Raw genomic sequence first — 22,215 nt, forward strand, 5'->3', positions numbered from 1 at the left:
TAAGCTATACAACAAGATCTACAAAAGCCGTAACAAGTAAGATTATTAACTAAACAATAAAATCCATAGAAGCTCTATTAAGTAAGTTTATAAGATAAACAATAAAATATATAACAACTGCAACAAGTAAATTTATAAGCTAAAGGATAAAATCAATAAAATCTATAACATGTAAGCTCATAAGCTAAACAATGAAATCTACAAGAGCTATATCAAATATGTTCATAAGTTAAACAATAAAATCAATAGAAGCTCCAACAGGGAAGTTTATAAGCTAAACAATGAAATCTACGAAAGCAGTACTAAGTAATATTATAAGCTAAACAATAAAATCAATAGAAGCTCTAACAAGTAAGTTTGTGTGCTAAACAATAAAGTGTACAAAAGCTGTAAAAAGTATGTTTAAAAGTTAAACAATAAAATCATTAAGAGTTCTATTAAGTAAGTGTATAGGCAAACAACCACATCTTTAAAAGCTGTAACAAGTAAGTTTATAAGCTAAACAATAAAATCAATAGAATCTCTAACAAGTAAATTTGTAAGCTAAACAACAAGATCTACAAAAGCTGTAACACGTAAGATTATTAACTAAACAATAAAATCAATGGAAGCTTTATAAATAAGTTTATAAGATGAACAACAAGATATATAACAACTGTAACAAGTAAATTTATAAGCTAAATAATAAAATCAATAAAATCTCTAACATGTAAGTTCATAAGCTAAACAATAAAATCTACAAGAGCTATATCAAGTATGTTCATAAGTTAAACAATAAAATCAATAGAAGCTCCAACAGTTAAACAATGAAATCTACAAAAGCAGTCACAAGTATGTTTATAAGATAAACAACAAAATCAGTAGAAGCTCTAACAAAGAAGTTTATAAGCTAAACAACAAAATCTACAAAAGCTGTAATAAGTAATATTATAAGCTAAACAATAAAATCAATAGAAGCTCTATCCAGTAAGTTTGTAAGCTGTACAATGAAGTGTACAAAAGCTGCAAGACGTATGTTTATAAGTTAAACAATAAAATCAGCAGAAGCTCCATAAATTAGATTTATAAGTTAAACAAGAAAATCTATAAAAATCCGTAACAAGTAAGTTTATAAGTTAAACAATAAAACCAATGAGAGCTCTAACAAGTAAGTTATTAAGCCAACCAATAAAAAGTCTAGCAAATAAATAAAACAATAAAACCCGTGCTAGCTTTTATCAAATAATTTTATAAGTTAGCAACACAATCATTAAAACAACAAATAAATTTATCAGTTAAAGAATAAAAGCAACAAAAGTATTAACAATACTAAGGTTTTAAAGAAAAATATGGTATTACGTTCAAATCACATTTTATGTACTTAATCGGTAGTCAGATCTCTACTTTTAAATCTTCTACATGTTCTTCAGCTTAATTTCGAAAGGAATACTATATTTAACAGAAAAGTGAATGTAGTAAATTATTATGAAGTTAGTGTGTCTAAGAAAAGACTAACATACCTCATTACTCCAATATTGTGTAATTTATACATTATACATATTCTCTGTTCAACAAATTTTGATCGAAAGTATGAAAATTGTTTAAATTTAAAAATATTTTGTATAAAAAGTTAAAAGAAATATATAATTTATTGTAAAGAAAAAATTAACAATCATTTCATCAATTAAAGAACAACATGAAAGAAGTTGCAACAACGTTAATAAACAATTAAATATTAAATACAATAAAAGCTGTAACGAATAAGTAAATTACTTTACGAATAAAACCAGTAAAACTTCCAGCAATAACTTGATCAATAAAACAGCAAAATCCATAAAAGATCTTAGAAACATATACGCGTTAAGCATTAATATCAATCTTAAACTATCAAATCCTCGGCAGAATTTGTGACAACGAAAGATTTTGAATTGAATAATAACACAAATTCCCTGCTTTTAGTTAACATTTAATTTCTTCGTGGACATGATTTTGGTCTGTTAATATTGATCCTAGATATTTGCAAGTATCCACTTTGTTGAAATTATTATTTGACGCATTCGTAATTTGCAGTATTACGATCCCGACAAACTTGCATGCATTTAGTCTTCTCTGCATTTACTTCTAAACCCATGTCCCTGCAAGCGTTTAATAGGACCTCAGCATTCCTTTCTATTGTTCATCTATCATCCTTTATTATACAGAGGGTTGATTAATTCGTGTGACAATTTCATTTGTTCACTGTGCAAAAGTGGTATAAGGTAAAGCCGTGCAATTTGGTGTAACTTTAGATGAAGGACATAAGTTTGGTTTCGTCATAGAAGCATGTCACTCGTACTAAAGATTGAAGAGATATAGGGTCAAAGGTCAAATCGATTTTTTCCTTATGGGACTGCAATGGTAAATTCTGAACGTAAATCGAAGTGATAACAAAGAAAAAGCTGTATGGTATGATTCTATATCGCAAGACGACCAAATATGCGTCAATCAAGTGTCATGGTCAGAGGTCACTGTCAGATCAAGGTCACAGGTCATCTTCAGAACCCATTTGAATACACTGAAAACAACGCAATGTCCGTACCTCATCATGTTAAATGGGTTCTCAAGGTGACCTGTGACCTTGATCTGACAGTGACCTCTGACCATGACACTTGATTGACGCATATTTGGTCGGCTTGCGATATAGAATCATACCATACAGCTTTTTCTTTGTTATCACTTCGATTTACGTTTTTTCAGGCTCTTTCAGAATTAACAATTGCAATCCTATAAGGAAAAAAATCGAAATTTGACCTTTAACCCTATATCTCTTCAATCATTAGAACGAGTGGCATGCTTCTATGGCGAAACGAAACTTTTGTTCTTCGTCTAAAGTTACACCAAATTGCACAGCTTTACCTTATACCACTTTTGCACAGTGAACAAATGAAATTGACACACGAATTAATGAACCCTCTGTATTTATATAATTAGCATAAGTCATAACCTAGTGAATACCATTCAGTTCTGAACCCTCATCTCTGCAACCTCCTTATTTCAGGTCATTCTCGACACGAAAGCTCGTGAACAAGAATTTCCTTACTCATGTTTTACTTTGGAATACATTTAAACATATCTTAACTGATCTAACTAGCTTTTCCGGTATTTCAAATTCTGTAAGAATGAAATGAAATCTTTGAGTTTTGCGTCCCACGGTTAAGCCGGTTAGGCTAAAGGAGACGGTGATGATGAGAGATGAGTGAAATGGTGGAATGAAGAAAGTGGGAGGAAACTGGAGAACCCCGAGAAAACCCACGCACACGGTGTTTGTCCACCACAAAGTTCACTTGGCAAGGGCTGGGATCGAACCCGGGACCCCAAGCATCAGAGGTGAACGCTCTACCACTGAGTCACCGCGGCCCCCTTCTGTAAGAATGTTGTAGTATGTTTCCTTCTTAACCGAGTCGAAAGCCTTTTTAAAATCAATAAGTACCGTAATATGATATACGTAAAGCTGGCGTAAACTACAAATAGGGAAAGATGTCAATCAAAGTAGGGTTAAAATAGATAACTGAACAATATCTATTGACAAACTAATAGAATAAATAAATTTTAGAATTACACACTGGCGGATCTTGAGGGAAGTCCGATGAGTGAACATTAAAATTTTACAAACTAAGGGATTACCTACTAATTGCTCGTATTAAATAACCTACAAGAAGTAGGACATTTTAGCTTAACCATAAAATGTTGCATTTTATCAAAATGACTTTCCACAGCACCCGCCACTGAAATAAAATTATAAGGTGAGAGCAAATTTGCTTAGCTCGCTGTTACCATTTTTGTTCTATGGCGATAAACGTCGAAACCGCAGGGTGATTATTTTTTTTAAAACTCACCGATTTCATTTGGGTCTAAAATCTTTAACTGAAGTCCGATTTTCATGTGGTTTGTGGCAAATGATCAAGGACAAATGGGAAATTTATAGAACTATGTTTACTGGTTTAAATTCATCTGGGGTAATATCGGCCACGATCCAAGTAAAACAGCAAATATTCGCCAGTGTACGTTACAATTGGAATGAGGTGCGATGCGGTGTGGAGGTTTGAGTTTTCTTCGTTAGATGGCAGCCTCGACAAAGTCAATAAGAAACAGAAAACTGGGCTGTTGTATTGGGAATTATGCTGTACAGTTTTGTGTTACAATGTATGATCAGGACACTGTGAGACTAGTGTACTCTTTGGAGCAACATGAGTTTAACGTTAAAAGGTTTTGGTGAACAAAATCTGTTCTTGCTACGGAGAGGGATTTTATAAACAAAACATTGCCTCACGTTCTGCTCCAGACAAGAATGTAATATAGTGTCTAGTGAATAAATTGGAAGAAATAGGATCGTTTCTGGGTGACACAGGGAAGCATCGCGCTCCGCAAGTGGATGTTGTGGAAGATGTCATTTATGGACTTCTTAGGTGACCCAAGCAATCTCTTCGTCGTTTGTCGCAAGAAACCGTCTGTAGCTATCCAACATGTCAAAAGGCTAACACCTTAATTGCATTCTAACTAACACTTAATTTGTATTCTGCAATTTCGCTTCAAAATCCAAAACCTTATTCCAATTGTAAAGTACACTGGCGAATATTTGCTGTTTTTTCTTGTGGCGTGGTCTATGTTACTCCGGATGAATTTAAATTAGTAAACATAGCCTCATAAATCTCCCATTCTTCCTTGATCATTTGCCACAAACCGCATGAAAATCGGACTTCAATTAGAAATTCTAGACCCAAATGAAATCAGTGAGTTTTTAAAAAATCATCCTGTATAATTTTAGAAAATAAACTAAAACATCAAGAACCATCACCAATAATATTGCGTGATTGTGAACCTACTCGAAACTTATAAAGAACAGGTGATATACTTTAATTCGCTTATATTATCAGGTAGTCTAAAAAATATTAAGCCTTTTTCGTACACGAGATGTTGTAGTGTATCAAATATCAGGGTATATGAGTCGGACCGAAACAGGCTTAATGTCATTTGACAACAGACAGTTGAAGCTAGAAGTTGTTTAAAGTGTGTTGGGATTCGTAAAATCAGACGTAAGATTTTGCGCCATGAACATGAGTGGACTTTCCGCAAAAGCAAGCTACATTTAACAATTGTATTTCCATAAAGATGTAAATCTGTGCAGGTCCGTCTGAAGAAATGCTGTTTATCGGCAAGAAATGTTATTAAAAGTTCAGCCACTGTATTTTTGAGAATTTTGATGTTCAACTTGCTATTCACAGTGAGCGAATAATCACAACAAAAATTGAATGATATTTTAGCAAAAGTGGATGATATTTTAGCAAAAGTGGATGATATTTTAGCAAAAGTGGATAATATTTTAGCAAAAGTGGATGATATTTTAGCAAAAGTGGATGATATTCTAGCTAAAGTGGATGATATTTTAGCAAAAGTAGATGATATTTTAGCAAAGGTGGATGATATTCTAGCTAAAGTGGATGATATTTTAGCAAAAGTGGATGATATTTTAGCAAAAGTGGATGATATTCTAGCTAAAGTAGATGATATTTTATCAAAAGTAGATGAAATTTTAGCAAAAGTGGATGATATTCTAGCTAAAGTGGATGATATTCTAGCAAACGTGGATGATATTTTATCAAAAGTAGATGATATTTTAGCAAAAGTGGATGATATTCTAGCAAAAGTGGATGATAATTTAGCAAAAGTGAAAGCTGACTACTCAAGGAATCTCGACGTGTGGGTACCATACGATCAATATTTGTTTTCCGTTCGACTTGACTAGTTTTCTTCACTCTTCTCCACACGCACATTTTGAAAATTGTTCGTCATCATTTTCGCGTAATGTTCATGTTTCTGTCTCATACAGTACGATAGTCTAAACGAAGCATTTTATGAGACTTTTTCTCACCTCTTTTTTTAATGTTCAATAAACTAGACTTCTCTTCTTTCTAAGGGCTTCTTTCGCCGTCTTACTTATCTTTAAATGTTGATAAATGTTCTTTATTATAATACTACATCACTTTATGAACTTATAGCTTTTATGTTATAAATTTTGCAACACAGAAAAGTGTTTAAGATCCAAGACTTGTGCAATTTCTTGTCTCGTCTCGAATTTAAAAAGACGTTTCTCGTTTCGTCTTCTAGACGAGATGAGAAGTGAGCAATACTAATTCAAAACAGCATTCAGATCCATTGTATTCAGCCATTATTGGTGACATTAAAGACTATATATATATATATATATATATATATATATATATATATATATAGATAGATAGATAGATAGATAGATAGATATAGATAGATAGACAGACAGACTCTAGGTTAACTTTCGGGGCCGCGGTGGCTCAGTGGTAGAGCGTTCACCTCTGGTGCTTGGGGTCCCGGGTTCGATCCCAGCCCCCGCCAAGTGAACTTTGTGGTGGACAAACACCGCGTGCGTGGGTTTTCTCTGGGTTCTCCCGTTTCCTCCCACTTTCTTCATTCCACCATTTCATTCATTACTCATCATCACCGTGTCCTTTAGCCTAACCGGTATAACCGTGGGACGTAAAACTCAAAGATTTCATTTCATTTCTAGGTTAACTTTCTTTTAAACTTTCTTTTCTACTTCCGTTTAAGATTAACAGAACTCAGCATATATTTAAAAATTAATTATCACATACTTTAATTGGAATTTTACGCGTCATGTTGAATCAAACAAACAAACAAACAAAAAAACTGTTGATAAGTACGCAGACAAAGAAACTAGACTGAAAGCGCGCGGCCGTTCCTAGGCGTAAAACATAGCTCTTCCGCTAGGTGGTTCCAGTAGAGACCTTCTCAATTCAGTAGTCCAAGCGGCGTCTGCGTAGCAGGTTAACGTTTAATCGTAAAATTATTTTATATAACTGTTCTCATTTACCGACTGCAAAATCGTTATGGAAGCTTTACAGAAACAAAGAGTGTGTTTGAATCTTTGCTTCTTGCTTGAAAAATCAACAACGTAAGGTCACTAAACCCTTCAACAGGCTTTTTGAGAACGATGTTATGAGCCACACACAAGTTTCGGAGTGGTTCAGGTGTTTTAAACGTGGTGAGGTGAGTGTTGAAAATCATGCTCATTCGGGTTGCCCTTCAGCATCTCAAAACGGCGAAAACATTGAAACAAATCGCCAAGAAAATCAACAAGGATCATCGTTTTACGATCGTCTAGATTTCAGATCAGACATTGGTAAGTTGGAGCTTGTCACATTGGAGTTTTGAGTGAGGATTTGCAAATGAGACGTGTTGCCGCAAATTTTGTTCCTAGCTTCCTTACACAGGACCACAATAGCATTCATCTGAACTAAAGTCGGAACTTGAACAATCAGATTCTATTTTATCTACCTTCTATATTGGCCAGATCTAGCTCCATGCAATTTTTCTGTCCCGAGAATAAAAAAAAAAAACTCTAAAAGTGAACAGTTTTGAAGGTGTGAAGACCGTAAAACGTGTTATTGCATCTAATGGAGAGCACTGAGAGGGAGACAAAGAATTTTGTAAAATAATAATTAATTAATATTTTAGAACAAAACTCCCTCCGGTTTTTGTGGGGTCCCTTGTTATTGTGGAAAATTTACATGAGTACTTTTCTGGCTTGTTTCTAATTTTCTTTATGTTCCTATGTTGAATCGATTTGAGATGTAGTAATCAACGAGTGAGTCAATGGTTTTACTTTTATCAGACTTAGACCCTATACATAATATAACAAAATACTTTGGATAGATTAATAATTACCTGTACCTTGGGCAGAAAGTGGTCATACATGTGCACTATACTTAATAGAATGTTAATGTAATAATAACAAAAGAAGAATGTTTTTAATATATGTAAAATTATTATTATGGGATAGTTGTCGCTATGTACATGTTTTTGGATACCTAGTCAGCAAGTTTGTGTGCTTGACAGTTTGAAGGAAAATATATTATAAAGTATATCAGCTAATAAACCATTTTAGCAACGTTCATCGACGTTATCATTCTGATAGAAAAGGTGAGAATAATGCTATATAATTATTAAAGATAATTTTTAATGCAAACAAATACTACCACTCAATATTTGTATATCTTACTTAGACGAACCAGGTTGACGACTACCCTTGGTGAGTCGTTATAAAAATTTGGTTTACCTCACACGGGACTTGCTGTAAATTCATATCCCGAAGCAGAGTAAGGTTGAATTTACTTTTGTCATAAAGTTAATGAGTACAAATTTCACCATATTGAGAAGTGGTAGAATAATTATAAGAAGAATGGACACTGAAACAATGGAGAAAGAATCCACTAATAGTGACAACGGTGAACCTAATGTCACACCAGGATTGACATCAGAAGACCGAATCTTGCTAGTCTTACAGCGGCAATTGATGCAAATGTCTACCGAGTTAAAGCAGACGATGAAGCATAACTCTGAAGAATTAAGTAGACGAATAGAACAGAAGTCTGATGAATCTAACAAGCAATACGAAGAATTGAAGCAGACGTCTACCGAGTTAAAGCAGACGATGGAACAGAACTCCGAAAAATCCAACAAGCAATATGAGGAATTAAGCAGACGAATGGAACAGAAGTCGGATGAAACGAAACAATTAATTATCCAGACAATGAGTGATATCACCTCGCAGTTCGAGGAAAAGTTAAAAGGAATATCGGAGGAATGCCAGGGTAATCACAATCACCTGAGACAAGAAATCAGTGATGTAAAAAAGGATTTAGAAGTAACAGAATCTTCTGTTCAACAACAAAAGATTCAGGTCATCAATAATGCTAACAACATACGTGCGAATACGCAATTGATAGCTACGTTACAGGAAGAAATTAGAATGCTACAGGTTAAGGACAACACACACCGTAATAACATGTGTAGTGATCGCATGGAGTTTCCCCACTCACCAGAGATGAACCCACCTTCGCCGGTGTCTGATGAGGATATTATATTGGAAGAAATACATCCGAAGAGTACAGATGGGCGAAACATAGATGGTGTAACGACACATCACGTCATGGATAGGAACTATCACCCAATAAGTACACGGAATGATAAAAGGAAGGTAAAATTAAGTGTTAAGATGAGTGAAATTCGAGCTATGAGCAAATTCAGTGGTAAGTGTAACGAGAATGCTACTTCTTTCTTAGAGAAATTCCAGGACGAATGCAATATAATGTGTATAGATATATCACAATATATGAAATTAATCCCTCATGTATTACTCCCACCTTGTTCATTATGGTTTAAAGCAGTACGTGATCACATCAGTACATATGAAGAATTCAAAGCGGCACTGATCGCCAATTATAAAAATGACTTTTTGCTTGCGAATAGAGATGCTACCATTAGAAATCAACACTTCAATCCTCGATTGCATAAATCTGTTGTAGAGTTTGTTGTAAATACCTACAACGAATTAAAGGTCGTTAATCCATTGCAATCGGAATCGAGAATAATAGCATCGATTCGAAATTTACTTCCATTTAAATTACAACAGATCTTATTTTCCACACAGTGTATGAGTTTCAACCATTTATTAATGCTTGTCCAATGCTATGAAACTCAATACCATGCCATGAATCAACAAGCAGGAATGGGTAAAAATAAGAATAATTCAGATCATTTGGTGCCTGTTCGGAATTTAAATATCCGAAGTGTGAATAATACGGAACATAACCTAAGCCGAGTATACTCTAGCAATCAAAATGAGCAAAATAGGCAAAGTTATGTAGGGAATCCGCCTAACCTAATTAATCGTAGCAATTCATATGTTAGACCATATAATCAAAATAGGTTTAAAAATAGACGAAATGTATGGCGAAATTCCAGGAATACAGCGAACTACGTGGATAGACGTAATGGGAGGACAAGAGATGGCACTTCGCATCAAGATCCAGGTATTGAAGTAATTTCTGTACAGAACAATAATACGGGACATAATCATGATTGAGCAGTACAATGTACTTTATTAGAATCGTATGCAAGTACGAACGTAACCTGATTACCGTTAATGAAATTATGTTAAATTCATATCAGCTATAGATTTTCATGAACATTTATTTTATTTTTATTCAATTTAATTTTCTTTAATTCTCATTAATCAATGATAATTCCCAAATGTTTTTAATATATGTAAGAATTATAATTCGATTCATAAATGATTAAAAGCAAAGGTTATTTATATTAGATTGATTTGTGTTGAAAACTTAACTGTCAAAGATTATGTTAAGAAGAAGATCTATTCTATAAAACTAATTATTCGACGACTGTTTTTATGAGCTATCCTATATATTATCCGAACAAGATTCTTCTTTATTATGACATCTTAATGCCACGATGTATACATTAAAATGCAACATCTAACTTATTTGTTATTTAATGCGCCCTGAAAGATTAAACATTATTTATAACATCACTGTTTTAATAATGATCAAAACTATTAATCATAGTAATTTGTGTTTCACCCTCGTTAATTATATTAATAAGCGACGATGTTTTTGATAATAATGAAATAAATATAATTAATGTAATAAAAGATAAATATTAATGAAGCATAAGATTTGTTATAAATGTATCTATATATATATGTGAAATGTAATGAAGATATATACGAGGTGTGATCAAAATATAAAGAACATATGTAATGTAAGAGCACTATTGTAAACGGACCAGTGGTTCTTGAAGATAAAAGCCAAACTCGCTTATGACTTTTATATTCAGTCCCATCGTCGGGCGACATTTTTATATAACAAAATACTTTGGATAGATTAATAATTACCTGTACCTTGGGCAGAAAGTGGTCATACATGTGCACTATACTTAATAGAATGTTAATGTAATAATAACAAAAGAAGAATGTTTTTAATATATGTAAAATTATTATTATGGGATAGTTGTCGCTATGTACATGTTTATGGATACCTAGTCAGCAAGTTTGTGTGCTTGACAGTTTGAAGGAAAATATATTATAAAGTATATCAGCTAATAAACCATTTTAGCAACGTTCATCGACGTTATCATTCTGATAGAAAAGGTGAGAATAATGCTATATAATTATTAAAGATAATTTTTACATGCAAACAAATACTACCACTCAATATTTGTATATCTTACTTAGACGAACCAGGTTGACGACTACCCTTGGTGAGTCGTTATAATAAACAACTACTCAAAACGAATACTTGATTTTTTATTCATCTATTTTGGAATTTAACGTCCCTCGATTATGAGCCGAAGCTAAGGGAACCGATGATGATGAGATAGCTAATTATGTTGGAGTGACAAAATATAAGAGCCCGGAGAACACACCTGCACATGATGGGTAATACACACTTATAGGTAGCCAAGAATAGTTTATCTCACGGGCCCATAATCAGCATTGAAATTTAACATTGGAGTCTACAAAATTGTCGATACATGTGTAAAAACGTAAATGTGAAAATCTCATTTAACTGAATAATGTATCAGCCGATATTATGTTGAGCACCATTTTGAATTTGGCTGGATATTATATCGTAAATTGTGACTCCCTACTGGTTGACGCCTACCTACCCTACTCTACACACTTCACAGATATGGTCATTGTTATATCTGTATTGTTGCAAAACAGAGTACACCCTGTTGCTTTTAAGTTACGTTAAGATATATTCATTGAATGTTACACAAACCATATTAACAGACACTACAGTTTTGTTAATTTTATTTGTGATTAAAAGATTACTGGTCATAGCATTAATATAAAACAATAACAGCGTGTACTGAGAGAAACTAGGGAATTTCTCGGCAGTATACACTTCACTAAAAAGTTTAGAAACAATTACAATGTTAACTGTTTAAAGTTTAACATAGTTAAAATTGCATTCTTCTTTCAATTTCGGTTGTCATCAGAGAAGCATCATATGAGATGTTTGTAATTCATTGTTTCTCATTATGGAAGCAGGGGAAATGCGAGGTATATAAGTTACACGTCTCGCTCGCCTCTAGTCTTCATTAACAGAGGTTGCCTTGTGCATTCGTAACATTGTAAATTCCTTTGTTGAACCTTATCTGGAAACCGTGGATAGCAAGATCCAACAGCATACAGGATAACATGTTCCTATGTCAGCATGACAATCTAGCCTGCTTTACAATTTCTTCACTAGCCTGCTAGGTGTCCCGATCTAAGCCATATTGAGCACTTGTGGAACATGGCGGGAAAGCACATTACTTCGACAACGAGTGTCATCATACTACGCCAAACCGTACAGAGAGCATGGGATACCGTTATCCCAGAGAAACTTTCTGGAATTCAATAAGCTATTTCCACAGCAAACAGTTACCTCTATGGCCACTCGGGGTGAGGAGTATATAAGTTATGAGAAGTGGGTAATATATTTTTTGAAACATTCTGTGTTAACATACTCACAATGCCCTATCTAAGGATGTCATATTTCGATCACTAATACTTGCTCATATTACTTTTTGTGTGCAAAGTTGAGTCAGATCCACAAAACGCTTGCAATGTTCTTAAATGCGTCTTTACCAGTAAGTACATATCAGAGTACAGTAGAGCGTCGATTATCCAAAGTAATTGGGGGACATGGTGTTCGGAAAACTGGTTTGTTCGGATAATCGAACTGTACATGTTTATTTGCCATGCGCGGAGCGGCACGCCTCAACTCTAAGCTGGCGCAGCTGTTGCTGTGAACAGCTTTGATACTGCCGCTACTTCTACAGCCAGTGCCAAACCGACAGAAGTGTGCTGATTGTTGAAACACAGCGACTGGCGGCTTGGCCGGTCAGCAGCGCCTTATGAAGACCCCATTAGAAGCAATGTTCCGCCAGCGGTGGCTCAGTGCGGCTACTACTGTGGGAAACTTGGTTTGGGAGTGAGGGGGATGATGGACGGTAGGGTAGGAGAGTAACAGGTGCGAGCGAGTACACAGTTCGGTTAAGCGGTCGTTCAGTTGACCGACGTTCGGATAATCGACGCTCTACTGTATTTCCAAAAGTTTTCTGCCCGTCTCTGGTAATAATCTGCTATGTCACATACTGCCATCTATGGATTAAATAAGATTAATTTACACATAGTGCCCCGTCCCCATGCCGTGCCCCGTATCTGCCGTGGTCCACAAAGTTTCTTTCAGACTTTGATACTGACAATTTTTTGGGTTGTATTTCTTTTTTAATTGACACATGACGAGCCTTTCGCATGCCGTATCCCAACAGGCCGCCTTGAAGAAAAAACAGCTTGGCCGTGGCTCCTCAGGCATGATCCTTTGGCTTTCTTCGGAGCATACGAAGCGACACGAAAATAATTCACCAGAACCGAGAAATTGGTGTAGAAAGCTGTAGTGACACGACATTGTATGCGTGAACTAGCTCAATGTATCACAGTCAAACGTCTAGCTGAACCAGTTACTTGAATTTGTCGGTATGCATTGAGCTCGCGTACTGCATGACAGTGCTCCAGTACACACGGCTCTTGTTGCCAAGACTACAGAGCTAAATCTGGACTGTAGGTTGGCTGTTGAATCTTCTCGATCCAACCGTCTTTTATTGCAGCCTTGATAACCAAAGCCGTATAGACTGGAGCATTGTCATGCAGATACGAGCTCAACGCACTGAGATTGATTAAATTAAATTAAAGATTTAATTTTTATGTATTTCGGAAGTAGTACACAATTTTAGGAAAGTAAATTTCCAGGTTCAGCGGGCTTGCATATCCAGTCTTCTAACTACAATATCATTCACAATCACTTCAACCTCAATAATTTCACAGATTCAACCTGTCCCTGGGGCCCATTAATCATTTTAGTATAAAGAAAACCGTAGACTTCTAGTGAAATAGCTATTGTATCAACACTGGTCATCGGAAAGCCATGGTTTATAGTTCGTATTTACCTTGTTTAGTCCAAGTCCATATGCGTTGAATATCACATGAATTATTTCATTTTGTGGACGTCCTCCCGTTTCCACTCATGAGCTCCTTTGTGGCTAAGCGGTTGGTTAGTGTACGCGCCTTTGGCGTGGGAGACCCGGGTTCGATTCCCAGCGGAAGGTCATGTGGTTCGGATTCCACGTTAATCAATAGTTCCCGTCTCATATAGTTTTTCTACTGTAAAGGACGATAACTCAAAATAAACTCAATCAACTCGTTTCCTCTCACATTGTCATTCCACCAATTATACAATCACAGTATCATTTTTCTCTCACATTATCATTTCACTTGCCACATAGAGTTTAAAAATGCAATGAAATATTTCAGTTTTATGTACGACGATTATGCCGAATAGGCTAAAGGAGACGGTGATGATGAGAAATGAGTGAAATGGTGGAATGATTAAAGTGGAAGGAAACGGGAGAAGCCCGAGGAAATCCACGAACACGGTACCTGTTCACCACAAATGCATTTGGGGTGAGCTGAGATCGAACCAGGGTCCCTACGCACCAAAGGTAAATGCTCTAGCACTGAGTTACCGTGCCAACTCAGGGTATAATTGAAAAGTGGAGAATTAGAAGATTTCATTTCTTTCCTTTTCTTTCTTTCTTTCTTTTTTCTTTTTCTTTTCTTTTCTATTCTTTTTTTTTAAATAAAAGCCTATTTAAAATGAACACAACTATACTGTTCATTCCTGAGAATTACTGTAGACATAATGTTCGCATTAAGATCAAAACTCAATTTATGGTAAAAGTTTTTTTCTAAACTAATTTCATTTTATTTTTGTTCCTAATTCTGAGTGTGGCATAACCAAGTAAATTAACATAAAAGTAAATGAACATTTTTTTAAAAACTGTCATCATGGATAATTTCATACCATTGATTGAATTTTAATCACATCAGTTTCAATTATTATCTCTTGACGCAATTTAGTATAATAGAACACTCAGAATACCGTTGCTCGAAACACTTCAGCTGTTCATAACCTAATAATACGGGAGGACTATTAACGTTAGTTGGTATTAGCGTGAGCATTATTTTCCGTGAGCATACAGGATTTTGTTTCTCCCTTAGTAGAGAGTTGTCAAAGCCTGGAAATAGATTAGAAAACGTATTTGATATTTTTAAAGTATTTTTTAAAAGACAAAACCATCTATATTAAAATGCTAAGTTTATAAGTTTGTGGTGAAGAAAACTTTATATGTTTGTGGCCAATCCTTTCGACAATGAGATCTCGGGAAAGACAGGTTCTAGAAAGATGCTGTTTTAACTGATGAATTCCAAATTTTGTGAAGATTGTTCAGTTCTGATTGAATATTTTTTAAAACAATGGCCGTTATTTCTTTATTATATTTTTTAAAGGGGTACACTGGAAGTATTGAAATTTTAAAAAGTAACGCCTCATATCCTACGATTTATACATTTCAAAACATCTTATAGTTGTATACAAGCGTTGTTTGTCTCCCTGTCGTTTGTTTTATGGCCAAATGATAATGAAAAAAGAAGGATAACTATTTCTCCAGTCTAAGATGAATCTTTATTGTTTGGAGTGTTTTGCCCAATTAATACCATATATTACTGACATTATAATTAATTGTGTCTGTAATATATTTGCTTATTACATAATTCATGCAAGAAGAAAGAAAATACTGACCATACATGAATTAAAAGGTCGAACCGGAAGTAGGCTCAAATCTTGCAAACGGTGCAAGATATTGAAACAATAATCAAAAAATAAGTTGTGTCTGTAAAGGAACGTGTACAGATGTTAAGAAGAATGAGAGGAGGAGGAGGAGATGCATGCTCATATATGAATGATGCGCTGTGTAGAGAGAGCACAGGTTCAGCTACTTAACTTTAAAATATTAAACGCATAAAAATTACTTTTCAAGATTAAACACTTGAGTTTCTAAAATTTAAATGCATAAAAAGTAAATTTGCAGATAAAAGTATCTATGTTTTAAAAATCTAAAAACGAACGATTTAAGTTTTTTTTTGGAGAAAAGTTAATCTTAAGAGACTAAGCACTCAAAAATTACATCTGTATACTATTTTGAGAACAAACAAAAATAACTAATTCATTTAACGCTCAGGCCATATTGATATATCTATAAGCATACGATATGAACAAAAAATACTTTACTTATGAAGCAAGGAATACAAAATGATTTTAGAAAGTAGGGGGAAAGGATACCATTTCGAAGATTTCAGAAACTTTTCCCTCTCTCTCTCTCTCTCTCTTTTTTTTTTTTTTTTTTTTTTGACAAATAAAGCGTAAGAACATGACAATTTTCGGTAAAGGGCGAAACTAATGTTTTATGACACAGAAATATGAAAACAAAAAACAATTGTTATAATTCCTATAAACCCAATTTTTAGATTGGGAAAGAAACGTTCATATAGGCCTATGTGCCGTACAGTTCTGAACATTGTTAGGTACAATTTCGATCACATGTAGGGGGCGCGGTGGCTCAGTGGTAGAGCATTCACCTCCGGTGTTTGGGGTTCCTGGTTCGATCTCAGCTCGCGCCGTGTGGACTTTGTGGTGGACAAACACCGTGCTCGTGGGTTTTCTCGGGATTATCCCGTTTCCTCCCACTTTTTTCATTCTACCATTTCACTCATCATCACCGTCTCCTTTAGCCTACCCGTCATAACCGTGGGACGTTAAACTTAAAGATTTCATTTCATTTTCTTTCTTTCGATCACATGTATTTTCCACAAATAAGCTGTTTCCTACTTTGTGCACTTAGACATACATGGTGATGGATTAAGTTGAAGGTTTAAATTCAAACACTTAAACCCCTTAAAAAATATAAAGAAACCTGTAACAAAAATAGTATAGTTATTAAATGATTCATTTTGTTCTGATCAGAAAAAATGTTTTAAAATGTTATTGTGATTATCCAGAACTATGGAGTATATTTATAAAGAAACCTGTGTTTCAGCGTTTTGAAAAATCCCGGTCCTAAAGGACAAAGGAAACCAGCTTCCATAATATTAACCTTTTCGAATATTTGTTCAAAAATGTCGAGTTGAAGCATTTTCTTAGTTGCCGATTGCAATCTGGTATGTATTCGGTTCATTAAATATGAGAGAAAACGAGTGACAACGTTTTCGAAAATTTCTCATCGAGGTGGAGGGTTAATTTCCATAATAATCAAAGTTCCGATTTTACGTTCATTAAATCCCATTCGAACCGTGTGCAAAAAGGGTCACTTCCACTAGTTTCTAAAACAGTGTGAAATTTAAAGAATCTAAATGTCTGGGAAACACTTTATACATATAAAGGAGTGAAAAATATAAGCACGTAAAAATTACATTAAGATAAAGTGTACATTTTTGGATCAAAAGATCCAATATATTTCAGGCAAAAATTTTCTTGTAGGCCTTATATCTCGAGAACTACATATAGTGTAGCCAAACCAAAGCTATCATTTAACTCAGTATGATGTGCTTATTCCGTAAAAAAATATACGAAAACTAGGTGTAAGGATCGTTCAAAACTTTGTGGCCCCTGATACAAACAATTCAATACTTATATTTCATTGAATCAAACATTTTCTTGTACCCCTTATAATGTGGCGAACTGCATATAGTGTAGTCAAATCAAAATTATCAGTTAACTCAGTATGATGTGCTTATTCCGTAAAAAAATACAAAAAAAAACTCGATTTAGGGGCAGTTCAAATATTCTGTGGCCCCTGATCCACAAAATCCAATATATTCCATTCAATCATTTTCTTGTATGCCCCATATTTTGACAACCTCATATAGTGTAGCCAAGTGAAAACTATTATTTAACTCAGTATGATGTGTTTATTCCGTAAAAAATACGAAAACTCGATACAGGAGCCGTTCCAAACTTTCGTGGCCCCTGATCCCCTGATCCGTTGCAATCTTTTGATGCATTTTGGGGGGGGGGGGATTATTTCTAAAATTTTTGGCCAATATCGCAATCTTTTGATCCTTTTTTTCTTTTGGATGATTCCTAAATTTCTTCTTTAAATCTAAGCTCATAAAAATTACAATAAAATGTGTAAGCTTTAACAATCTTAACACACTATAAATAATTATTCAAAATAAAATCATAATTTTAAAAGTAATGAACGCATTGAAATTCATATAAACCACTGATCTTACATGTCATGCTTCTGCAAACTTCTCCTTGACAATTCAAATCTGCTGAATCAAGTTGATCAATCATGCAATGAGCCAGAGGTTGTTATGAGCAAATCAGCAAATCAGCGACAGTGTTTTCACTTTGATATTTGTGATACCATAGAGAGTAGTTTGAGTGAATACTGCATGACACGTAATCTTTACGTACAGTAGAACGCTAGATATAAGAATGAAATGTTGTTTGGAGCTGGGATCGAGCCCAGCTGGGGACTCACAGCGTTGGGTATTCGGATACTTTAATTCCGAAAAGATTGTCAGCGTAACAAGACAATCTCTTCCCAGTGTTCTTTAATTCTGAGAAGATTGCCAATGCATTAAGTCTGCTTTACTTCACGTCCTTTAAAATATGCAGAAAAAAAGACTTTTATCCGGAAAACTTTTTGGAATTAAAAAAATACTATAGAAAGACGGTCTTGATTGTCTGGAAATATTTTTAGAATTAAATGATACGACGAAAGACAATCTTGGTTTACTGACAATCTTTCTGGAATTAAAGGATACTGGAGAAATGTAATCTTGATTCACTGGAAGTAATTTCAAAATCAAAGTATATTGGAGAAAAACTGTCTTGATTCTCTGGAAATATTTGTGGAATTAATGGATACAGTGAAAAACAGTAAACACTTTATCCTTTAATTATGAAAATATTTCCAAAGAATAAAGACCGTCTTTGTCCAGTGTTCTTTTAATTCGTAAAAGATTGTTAAATATTCAAGATTGCCTTTCGCCAGTTTATTTTTGAAAAAAAGTTCTCAGTGAACGAAGATTGACTTTTTTATTCTATTATTTCAGTGAGCTTGTCAGTAAACCGAGACAGTCTTTCATAATGTCTTTTAATTCCGAAAAGATTGCTTTAAAACAAGATAGGATTCACTAAGAATCCTTTCTCTACTGCGTCGTTAAACCTGTGGGATTTTTAATCCACATGGTTAATTGGTATAATTAGTCACTATATATTATTCTTAGACTGTTGGAGGAAATTTTGAACACTAATTCCATGGGTATTTCTCATTTGATGTTGTTGTTGTTAGTCAATTACAGAAAATATAATTCCTTAATTATGTTTGGAAATAACGGACGGTTAGTACAGAATCAGCGTCTGATCCAATCTCGTCGTTGTTTGTCTTCGTGTGACGATGTAGTTGCTACCACAATTACTCATCCCCCGTTTATGATTACGGAGCAGTTTATTAACAATGACTGTTATCTGGATTGTACACAAAATCAGAGAACGCTAGCAAACACATAACAGGATGATGAGGAAACGCCGGGCAAACGAACAAACAAACAAACAAACATATACAGGAGAGGTAGGAATAGAAATGTACAACTCAACACGCATATACAGTACATAAATAGAGGTGAAAGAAGGTAGAATTAGGATTAGAAAGGAAGAGAAACTGATAAAAACAGAAGATTTATATCAAATTGAAGATTCTTAAGGACGTCATATTGGTAAAAATTTTAAATTTATTGTAAGCTCCCTCGTGGCTAAGCGGTTAGTGTACTCGTCTTTGGCATGGGGAGCTCTTGGTTCATTTCTCAGCGGCAGCTCTTGTGATTCGGAGTCCACGTCTATGCTGAAATGGACTCTAAATTGAAAATCAAATAAATCAATTCAAATCAATTAAAATTTATTGATTAGAAGCTAATGGTAAGCAGTTCCTTAATACACTGATTGTTGTTTACAACTTTCTGAAGCTGTAATATGCAATCTTCCCTTTCCTTGTAGCAATATTTATACCGATGTGACTTCCTTCAAAAGCTGTCACTGTTTACGTCGATTCTAGATTGCTGACAGTTGTACAATATATTTGGAAAATTGATAGGAGATTGTAAAAGAAATCGTCCAATTCAACTGCAATTCGGTAGATGTGTAAACAATGAGAATGTGTAAACAATTATAGTCTCAAACATCGCAAATATTGCAAATGGCCAACAGAGGGAGTAATGTCACACTGTTAAAAATGCTTTCTTAAATCTGAGAAACTGTTTCGTATCTGTGCACTGAGAATATATTTTCTTAGAAACAAGAGTTTGAAATTCTCATTAATGAGAAATGAAGAAAAGCAGATGAGGTTGTATAAAGCAGGACGAGAAAATATACTGTTACTTTCCTTATGAATGAGAATTGCCAAATGTTATTTCTAAGAAAATATTGTCTCGGTGCACAGATAAGAAATGGTTTCTCAGATTTAAGAAATTGTTTTTAACACTGCAGCAGTAAGGAATACAAGCCTGCTCGGGCCAGTCAACTTTGAAGCATGAGAAAGTGTGTCAGCACAGTGCAAGAAAGTCAAGAAACACATATAATGCTTTGTTTCCAAATTAGACAACATTACCGGCGTTAACGGCTTTTGAAAAGGCCGCATCCGTGGGGTTGCTTGAGGCCGGATGAGGTTTCGTGCTATTGCCAAACATCAGAGACATTCCGATGTGGCTCGAAGTGAAGGCACCGACATACAAAGTGAGGGTTCTAGTCAAACACAACAGACCACAACATGGGAGGATTGCCGCATTGCGCTTGAAGCACTACGTAACCTTGTGAAGTGCACCTGCCATCCATACAAGTACTAGACTCGTTACAACGCCCTGTGTTTTTCCGTACCGTGGCTCGACAACAGGTATCGACTGAATTACTGGATGGCTGTCCCTTGCATAAGTTGTCATTAACACGACCTATATAGCCTGTGGAATGAGTCGCACTGAATTCTCATGAATGGCAACGGATGGTGTTCGGTAATGGATCTTATTTCTGCATTACGACAGATCACCATTGTGTGCATGTGTGGTGACACCGAAGGAAGAAGTCACATTCAATCATTATTATGGAACGACATACTGGCGTTACTCCTGCCATCATGGTATGGAGAGCCATCGCTTATGACTTTCGGTCCCCTCTTGTAGTAATTCACAAAACCTTGATGACAGCGATATGGGTGAGATTCTGCGTCCACATGTGCTACCCCTCCTGCAAGGGCATGCTGGTAACAATCTTTTAACAAGATAATTCTCGGCCACACACAGCACGTTTGTCTGTGAATTGTCTATGTTATGCTGAGGTTCCACGGCCAGCAAAGTCCCATGATCTCTTCCCAAATGAACATGTTTGAACCAGCTCGGATGTCAACTCCGTGCCACTGCAGATATCGAGGCGCAATTACCGCAGTTATGGTAATTTGCCTGAAGTAGCGATACGATGACTCTACGACTCACTTCCAAGCCTCATTAACGCATGTATTCGTGCCCAAGGGTGTACTAACATCTATTGATATCCAACACCTATTACGTCCGTACAACCAAACCTGTTGTCGGATTGATCTGATATTGTAATCATTACAATAAAATTGTATAGCTGTGCAACCTATGAAGCTTCATTTTGTTTCCTCCATTCCTTCTGAGTGTTTTATTCTTTTGTCAGTAATATACATATGAATAGCGAGTAAAGTTGTACAGAGACAAATTAGCAAGCTCCCATTATGCATATTAACTCCTCGAAACGTTACTGTTTACTAACGTGCTTTCTGATTGTTTCGTGCTGTAAAAGCGGAAAATAAATTCTGTATAGAGATCGGAATTGGGATAAGCCAGAGGCGGATCCAGGATGGACTTCTGGGGGGAGGCGGTGGGTTGTAATACTGGTATTTAGAGCTACTTTTAAGAGCTCCTAACTCTGGGATGGGTTTTATTTATATATAAAATAAGAAAGTTTCCTCTTCTGAGGAAGGGGGAGATCGCCCGGATCGCCTCCCTGGATCCGCCCCTGGGATACGCTATTCTGAAATGATAGGTCTTATGTTTAGAGATGAGAAGAAAAAAATATGCTGTATAAATTCTACACTCATAGGCGTTGTTGATATATTTGTAAATACTAAACCCTCGCAAAACATCATACAAAGCTGCGTTGAAAAAGTCTGTTGTCACACTCAAGTAAAACAAGCTTGCCTCAGAAAAGAAACGTTCCTTGTTCAATCTTAGTTATGATATAGTTGACATTCTGTTCGTTGTTTTCATTGTACCGTCTTGGTTTCTCCCACAATCTTTTTTCCAACAACACTCACTTAACATTTTTAGACTTTCTTTTAGTTACGTAACTACTAGAAAACTTCAACACTATTGACATAAGC

General features: G+C 35.1%; 1 protein-coding gene across 1 annotated transcript in view; it reads left to right on the forward strand.

The window, feature by feature from the left end:
* Positions 1-5,761, forward strand: part of LOC145671773 (uncharacterized) — a 49,674-nt gene extending 43,913 nt beyond the window's left edge. The window contains exon 2 of the mRNA XM_081740979.1: positions 5,301-5,761. Coding sequence (XP_081597105.1) covers positions 5,301-5,761 — 461 coding nt within the window. The remainder of the gene's footprint in view (positions 1-5,300) is intronic.
* The last annotated feature ends 16,454 nt before the right edge of the window (positions 5,762-22,215 follow it).

Source organism: Thermobia domestica, chromosome 15 (genome assembly GCF_964235325.1).
Source record: "Thermobia domestica chromosome 15, izTheDome1.hap1.1, whole genome shotgun sequence".
Classification (NCBI taxonomy): Eukaryota; Metazoa; Arthropoda; class Insecta; order Zygentoma; family Lepismatidae; genus Thermobia; species Thermobia domestica.